This window comes from Denticeps clupeoides, chromosome 10 (genome assembly GCF_900700375.1).
Source record: "Denticeps clupeoides chromosome 10, fDenClu1.1, whole genome shotgun sequence".
Taxonomy (NCBI): domain Eukaryota; kingdom Metazoa; phylum Chordata; class Actinopteri; order Clupeiformes; family Denticipitidae; genus Denticeps; species Denticeps clupeoides.
This window is the reverse complement of record NC_041716.1, coordinates 9,621,944-9,630,716: the sequence shown is the minus strand read 5'-3', so window position 1 is coordinate 9,630,716 and position 8,773 is coordinate 9,621,944. Positions and strand designations below refer to the sequence as shown.

At 40.4% G+C, this 8,773-nt stretch overlaps 1 protein-coding gene across 1 annotated transcript; it reads left to right on the top strand.

Annotated features, from left to right (window-relative positions):
- Positions 1-4,135: 4,135 nt before the first annotated feature.
- On the top strand, positions 4,136-7,785 carry LOC114798652 (protein LKAAEAR1-like). Its single transcript, XM_028994530.1, has 4 exons — positions 4,136-4,221; positions 4,341-4,641; positions 4,881-5,006; positions 7,432-7,785. Exons 1-4 carry the CDS (start codon positions 4,214-4,216, stop codon positions 7,489-7,491), a joined length of 495 nt encoding a protein of 164 aa, XP_028850363.1. The 5' UTR covers positions 4,136-4,213; the 3' UTR covers positions 7,492-7,785.
- Positions 7,786-8,773: the final 988 nt, after the last annotated feature.

Below are 8,773 nucleotides of genomic sequence, written 5' to 3'. Positions count from 1 at the left end.
TTCACATTTTACTCCACCTGGTTGGCAAATACGTCTTAACTCATTAGCTCTTTAACAAACCATAAGAAGTAACAGGGACTAAATGGGTTAATTCTCATTAGTGGTTAAAGGCTTATTAAAGATAGTGGTTCTTAGATTATAATACAAATTTACTGATGATCAGAAAATCTACGCAATTGTTTTGAAAGATAAAGACTAAAGGTCATTTGCCAAAATCACACAATTTTTACATTTTAAGTGTCAATAAAAGTGAAAATAGAATGATATGGAAATGTCACGAGTGATCTGGACATGGCGATGAAGGAGGACGCATTCTCACGATCACAGGACAGGGGTTTAATACAAACTTCACGAGACAAGGGAAAATCAACACGCACAATGACCCGACCATGTGGACGCAGCCGATCTACGCCCTGCTGAGATCCAGGGAACCGTGGATGCTCGGGAGGACGTCTGCTCCACAGATCCATGTTCAAGGTTCCATGTATGGACGTCCCCCGATGCCACCGTCTCGTCCGGATTCCAGCGACGCACCTCCGGTAATCGCCATGTCCTGTTTTTATCAGTTCCCCAAGCGTGACAGACTCTCGACGGCCTACAAAAGCTACCGTAGGGTCGAGAGGATCTGTCACGCGGTCCATGTCCCCCCTGGTGATTCCGGAGGAGGGGAGTACCGTCGAATCCGTGCGAATTTGCGCAGTTCAGGTGCTCCCGGCGTTAACCGAGACGAGGGAGGCGGCGAACTTTCCAGCGGGGCGTACCGGAGACTGACCGGAGTGACGGTACCTGCGGGCAGGATGCCGGTCCCCCACGGACGAGCCGTGCTTTGGCCCAGGCCTGACGCCGCCGGTGCAGGACAACCGCCACTCGTCCTTAAGGACGTCTCCCCCCTTTCATGGACCATTTGTGGGCACTCCCAGGTGGTAGTGCCTTTGAGGGGGGAGTAATGTCATGATCCGGACCGGCATGGGTTACTCTGGATCCGGAGTCTGGACCGGAGTTTCATGTTCGTCTTGTGTAATGTTCCCTGATCGTGTTCACCTGCTGTCTCTTTATATAATTGTATAAAACTATCCTGTTCATGTCTGTTCGCTGTCGGGTCATTGTGCTTGTAGATGTTCCCATGTCTTGTGAAGTTTGTATTAAACCCCTGTCCTGTAATCGTGCAAATGCGTCCTCCTTCATGCCATGTCCAGCCCACCCGTGACAGGAAATATTGAAGCATTAAAACATACATGAATTTCTGTATCTAAATAAAATGCTTGATTAATAATGCATTTATGTAGTAATATTTGTGTTTCATTTATTTAAATTGTAATTACAGCAAATAAAATTCAATATGGAAACATTCAGCCATTCAAATTTAGCCAAAAACCATAAACACAACTTTTAAAAATACAATTTTAATTATTCATAATTCTTTTTTTATTTCAAGTGGGTTATTTCAGGATTGTAAAAAAACAGTCATTATTTTTTGTTATTTCAAGATGAAAATCTGTGGTTAATTCAAGATGGCTTCCTGGACCTACTAGAGCAGAGCTCATCCTCACTGGTAAAAATTACATTTTCGGCAAACTCAGCATCGCACACACATGTGGTGGGTAAGTGTATTTATCTCTTTGTCTTTCCTGCAATATTTTTTGCACGTCTTGAGAAGCAGCTTAACAGTACTTATTACCATAAAACTGTTAAATATTGTTGTCAATGGGCAGGCCTGAAGATTTGATGGCTGAGAAATAGCATCTCAAAAACTGAATTTGTTTTCTTTCATATGGCTGGCCAGGTGGGTACACATGATACCAAGATGCACTATGGAATGCAGTGCAATGCTTGGGAACCTTGAGTCCTGTTACCACCTACCTATGTACCACCTACCCAAAAATTGCTGCTGACCATGTACACCCCTTCATTGAAACTGTATTCTGTCATGGAAGTGCCCTCCATCAGAAGGTTAATGTGCTATGACACTCTGCAAAAAGGATGCAAGAGTGGTTTAGGGACACCACAAATTCTCCAGATCACAGTCCAGTTGAACATCTGTAGCACCACCTTGCAATTTACAAGACTTTTAAGAGGTTCCCAGTTCTATTCCAAGATCAGAAAAAAATAAAATATAGAGGAACACAGTTTTGTTAGGAACAAGGAAATTAGAAGAATTGAAAGTTGGAATTAATCACGTAAGTGCTAGAAGGAAAAATTGTCTCCAGAGCTCCAGAGATATGAGCTAAGAGACATAAATCATTTCACTAAAGCAGCTAGCACAGCATACAAATAAACTTATTTGTCCTTGAGAAATAAGAATCAATTTATTAACATAGTTAACAAGTTGTGACAGTTTGACTAAAAATGCCAGAGTGGTACCTGTATTCTCTTCTCATGCAGCCATCCGCAGTTAATTCAGGCAGAAGGTGGGCTGGTCTCCTTCTGCAAGGAAGTGCTGGAAAGTGATCCGTGTACATACCTTTCTGCTTTTGTGCAGACCTAACAGTGCAAAGCTAACAGTCCTACAAGCGAGCCGCCATGACAGAGGCTCAGGAGCTGACAGTGGTAACATGAAACTCGAAACTTATGTTGTTCTAGGCACAACCCCCAAACTGTCATTTCAGAGGAGAATAAGGCCAGTAGGTAGAACTCATGGATGTACTTCTCAGGCCTTACAATGAAATCATTACAGGCACAAGGAAGGACAGGAAGACAAGAAGGCTTTTAATGGCATTAGACATATAACTGTATATTATTTACTGTAATCAGAATCTTTAGACATGGACTGACTATTGTTTTACTTCGTCGGGAGCCGAAGATTACCTTCCACAGAAGCCAGAAGGCTGAATTATCACGACATAGTTACTGCAAAAATTGCCAGACACCAGCAAGGACTAAATAGCAAGTACGATGGTCCAGGTCTAAGACAAAGCCAGGAAATATACCTCACATGTTACCTAAAATTTACTGAGTGGTAGTGGTGCAAAAATGGTCATATTTCACGTGTCATGTGACGTGTGGCACTGCACACTTACACTAGGGGTAGTAGTAGCATAGTGGTTAACATACTAACCTATGAACCAGACATCTACAAGGTCAAAGGTTCAAACCCCGTTTACTACCATTGTGTCCCTGAACAAGACACTTAACCCAGTTACTCCAGGGATGAATTTGCCGGGAATCTAATCTGTTCATTTAATTGAAGTCTTTTTCCACACTACCCAATGGGTTCATTTCAACTCTTACTTCTTAACGGTTGGTCATCAACCCAACCAAGTCCCTGGAGCCTGGAAGTGAACACAACTTTGTACTTGCTGGTGGAGGACAATGTAAACAAACCGTGTACTTGAGATAAAGTAAAGATATCCGAGGTAAAATATTATTCAGATAAATGTAGGAGGCCAGCCTTTAAGTTTCCATTTGCAGGGGACTCTGGATTAATCAGGTCATTGTATATTAAAGACTCTCGGTGCACCAAACTGTAAATAGACTAGAATTACATTACACTACATTTTACATTTACGGCATTCATCAGTAGTTACAGGGACAGTCCCCCCTGGAGCAACTTAGGGTTAAGTGTCTTGCTCAGGGACACAATAGTAGTAAGCGGGATTTGAACCTGGGTCTTCTGGTTCACAGGCGAGTGTGTTACCCACTAGGCTACTACCAATCAATTACTCACTGATATCTATTAAATTATCAGCAGCACAAAGCAAACAACTTCCATTTGACCTGGTCAGGAAGTCAAAAACGTCCACTCATAAATAATAAAGGAACAATAAATTTCATGTAATGTAGTGTCATAAAAAAGTAAGATATTAGAATTTGAAATGTAGTAAAAATAGAAAATGCTTAACAACATAAGTAAAGTAATTTGTTACTGCCCAGCACTGGTACTCAACTCAGTGTACATTTTGTAGTACTTGTTTAATAGCATAAAAGGCACACCAGCATCTTCACCTAAAGACAGCCTGGAGTTAGTATTAGATTTTATGTCTTATGAGGGACAAGCCTTGTTTACCAGGGCCGTGAAAAGTAAATTCCAATACTTGGCTTTATACCCCGTGCACTCTGTTCACCAGGCCTAGGAGGATCTTTAGCCACTCTTTGCCACTGTCACTATAGAGACGCCAGTAAACAGTGTGTTTGCATGGTGATGATCACACACAAGAGTGTCTGGCTCTGACTATTCAACTACTACCCCGGAAAGGTCTTTCCATTCTCAGTCCGGATGCCTTTGTAAGTTGTACTTTCCTTGCTACGTTTACTTTTAATGGCTTTAAGGAGTTTCTGTTTTGTTGCATACAATTTATTGAAAAATCAATACAGAGAGCTACTAAATTTGATTTTTAAAAAAGATTTGTCCGAGAAGAGGACATGGAAAGAAGCAAGGCGGAGATGAGGAAGATGTGCCCGCAGCAGAGGGCTCGATGCCTGGCCTACCAGCCGCTGTCCAAAGAGGTGCAGGGCTGGATGGCGCGGACCAATCAGAGGCTTCGGTCCCAAAAACAGCGGCCATCCGAGCCACGCAGAGGCAGAGCTGCAGATGGTCCGAAGTCGGGGGAGATGACCCGTCGGGACACCCTCGTCGGGCAACTGAAGGCCGCCGAAGCCCGAGGTCGAATCCGGGAAACTAGGCTGCGCCATCAAAGTTTGAAGGCACGATATTTCTGCTTGATTTTGGTTTTAATGGTACGTAATTGTCATTAGTTTGCAGCACGACTACACGAAGACAAATCCAAGTGGCTGCATTCATTAGTGAAATTTTTCCATTTTTCATTTGTTTTTAACCATTTGCCTCTCTGTCTCTCTCTTGTGATCTTTCTCCAAGGAGCAAGAATTCGATATGGCAATTACCGCATACCTTAAATTCCCTTATCGCTCTCTCAAATCTCCAGGTCCAGGAAATTAACTTAATGATTTCATGCCAGTCGAGCGCGCAGAGGGCCGCACGCCTGGAGCTGCTGCTGATGCCAGTTACAGAGACGGAGATGAGATCTGACGACTGTCTGGACAAACTGCAGGTACACTCCATTTCAGAGAAAGCTTTTACTTTCTGTTTTCTGCAGTAATTTAGTTCTGCATTTGTGGAATAATCTGGGAGAACGTTTGGTCAATCTTTTTTTTCTTCTATGAGTATCACCTCCAAACATATTTCAACAGATACAGTTCACCCGGAAAGTATTCAAAGTGCATTGATTTTTGCACATTTTGTTACGTTACAACCTTATTCCAAAATTTATAAAATTAATTTTCCATCAGAATTATACACATAACACTTCATAATGACAATGTGAAAAAAGTTTACTTGAGGTTTTGGTAAATTTATTAAAAACAAGAAACTTAGAAATCACGTTTTCACAGCCTTTGCTCAATACTTTGTCGATGCACCTTTAGCAGCAATTGCAAAAAAATGTTGATGCTTTGATGCTTACAAGCCAGGAACGCCTATACTTGGCCAGTTTTGCCGATTCGTCTTTGTAGCGCCTCTCAAGCTCCAACAGGTTGTATGGGAAGTGTTTGTGCGCAGCCATTTTTACAACTCTCCAGAGATGTTTAATCGGATTCAAGTCTGGGTTCTGGCTGGGCCACTCAAGGACATTCAGAGTTGTCCTGAAGCAGCTCCTTTGATATCTTGGCTGTGTGCTTAGAGTCGTTGTCCTGCTGAAAGATGAACCATAGCCCCAGTCTAAGTTAAAGCGTGCTCTGGAGCAGGTTTTCAACCTGGATATCTCGGTACATTGCTGAAGTCATTTTCCCTCTATCCTGACTTGTCTCCCAGTTCATGCAGGGGAAAAACATCCCCATAGCATGATGCTGCCACCACCATGCTTTAATGGCCTGGGGATGAGTGGTACCTGGTTTACTCCAAACATAACAGCTGGAATTCACTCCAAATATCAGAGAATTTTGTTTCTCATGGTCTGAGTGTCCTTCAGGACCTGAGCACACTGAAATGTTTTCTGAAATTTTGTCATTCACACTGTTGTAACCCCTCCTCCACAACTTTATGTGGCACTGGTTTGTGTTTAGTTCTCCTCTGTGGAGAGTTTAACAGCCAGAACACATCATTGTTCTCCAGACTTGTCTTTTCATTAGAAATGTGCACTGTATTTCGTTTAGTTGCTTTAAGAGGTTCTGCTGCTGCTTCAGCTCAACAAAGAACGTGATAAACACGTCAATGTTTCGTGTATGACTTGTCTGGGGTGGTTGGTCAGTGTCTTCACAAAAAAAAAAAGTTGCCATCCACACGACCACACGGAAAAGAGAACTTCACTCTGAAACCCGTTTTTAGAAAATAACAGTTTGAAGGTAAAGTAACTATCGGTTTCACTAACATAGTATTTTGGTTTCATTTTTTGTTATTGTTTTTTTTTTTATTTAGATTAAAAACCCATGGCAGGCATGAAAAGCAATTTAGCATTTAGCAAAAAGCATTTAGTTGGCCACTTCAAATTTTTTTTAGATATAAAAATTATATCTATTTTTAGATATAAAATAAATTTTTTTAGATATTTTTTGCATATAAGTTCTTTTATATCTAAGCATCAGAAATACAAATGGTGGCATTTGAACACGTGAACTGTTTGAAATATCTGTAACACCACCAATGGGCCGTGTCTGGTGAGAGGTTCTTATTGAGTGTCACCTCACCGATTTCAGATAATGGTGGCCGACCACCCCACATGCAGAATGAGATCTTGAGTGGCATCTGTATTATCCTGGTGTGGCAGACGGTATACTAATTATTGTTTCCTAATGATGAAATGCAAAAATCTCTCAATTACATCACTCTTTATTCTTTATTTATTGACTTTTAATATCATGTTTACTGTCTGCCCCTGTTTAAACCTTTGGTTGGGAGCAGTATATTACTTTATTCTAAAGGGAGCCAGAAGGGAGGGACAAAAACAAACATTGATTGATCTGACTTTTGATCAAAACATTTTGCATTATATTTACATTTTTTGTTCACATTTTAACATTTGAGAGAAAATCACATAAACTTTTTTGCCGCTATTTTGTTTTAAATATGAAACATGGATTACACATTGATTCACAGTTAAAAGACCAGCCCTAATATGACCACTCACCTAAAATCAGTTAAGTATATGTATAGGTAGGTGGTATGTGACCACCTACCTAAGTAACAAAGCATCAGGGCAACTTCATTTTTTTATGGTCTAGTTGTCATGGACATGGACATAGTCCTTTTTCAAATTATTATTATTATTCAAATTCGAAAGACAAAATGCTGCTGCCTACAACGTTTTCCACCCACTGACAGGTGCCAATTGGAAAAATATATATATATATATTATTATTTATATATAATGTCTCACTCATGTAATTCATGTATCTGTGTTCCTTTTCTATAGCGCCACATCTTAATTACTTTCTCTCTTTTATTACCACTGCTTTGTTTCAATATTTTCCATTATTTCCTAGAGGAGACGTGTTGAAGAGATCCTTGACGATGAAAAGGGCCTGACAATAAACCGTAGGTGAACAGAGAACAGAGATCTTGCGGCAATGCACTGCCCAATCTGTGCTTTGATCCCCATGGCTATACTGGATATAAATAATACCGATAACAAGTGGAACACATAAAATGTAGGTGCTTGCAACTTGATGAGCCCAGTTCGTCCCTACCAACAGAGTAATTCAAGGAAAATGTCCAATGTCTTGGTTAGTGTGATCCTCAAACTATTCTTCAACCATGCTGCAGTGTGGCAGGGTGCATTATTCTGCCGTGAAAAGACTGCTCAAAATGACAATCCTGTCGCTTGTGATGCTGAAATAGGAAGGCATCCCTGGGTCTAATTGCTAGAAAATAGTAAAATACTGTGTAACTTTTACGTCATTTGCTTTTTAAAAAATAAATGGTCATTGTCTCTTGTCTATTTTATTACGTTACATCCAAACAGAAGCGTCCCGAGTTCTTTTTTGAATCAGGGTTTATTGTGGCCATTCCCGACACACAAAGGTGAATGAATGGGTGCCTGTAACCACATTCATATAAACAAGAGAGAGGCTTTCAAAAGACCATTCAGACTGAAAGACTGGCGACCAGATGACAGGCATTATGCACAGTGCATCTGCTCGTTCTCCATGTTTAGCTGTCTCTGAACAATGAACACTATAATGCTCATTTTTATTAAAGGGAAAAAAATCTTTTGTTTTATGTACACTTTTGTCTCCCCTGGCTTTTGACAACATTTCCTCATGTTGTGTCTTCCAGGTCAAGAAAGGCAAATCATTGGTACTTGTGCAGAAAGTGTTTTTGTGATTTGCCTCAGTTCACTCCCTAACTACGTCATCAACGTTATTTAATTGATCTCTTAACCTTTTAGATTGTGTGCCGTCAACAAGCTTTCAACTGCAATGGTGCTTCCAACAGAGCAATGAGAGAAATTTGTTCCTAATTCATTTCCATGGAACTGGCATACACATCATCATGGGGAATTATGGGATTTGTAAGGCATAAAAAGTCTGAAGGAAATAGTGAGATCCTCATTTCAAATTTCCCTATTGAAATGCAGCATGGAATGGAGATTAAACTGTCATTTATTTATACATTTTTCAGCATTTTGCAGTCCAACACTAGATGACAATAATTTAGGGATTGTTATTTACATGAGTGCTTTTCCTATTTGCTCTAAATTTTAATGAAATAAGTAAAAGTTCCCTTTGATATTACTAATAATGTATGAGAAGAAACACGATTTTCCTTAGTTTAATATTTATTACCCCAAAACTTTAGACAACATCAGGGATAGCCCAAATAACA

Bases quoted from the DNA above. Each gene is read 5' to 3' on its own strand.
- LOC114798652 (XM_028994530.1), top strand. The intron at 4,642-4,880 runs GCACGATATTTC...TCAAATCTCCAG, and splicing joins TGCGCCATCAAAGTTTGAAG to GTCCAGGAAATTAACTTAAT. The intron at 5,007-7,431 runs GTACACTCCATT...ATTATTTCCTAG, and splicing joins ACTGTCTGGACAAACTGCAG to AGGAGACGTGTTGAAGAGAT.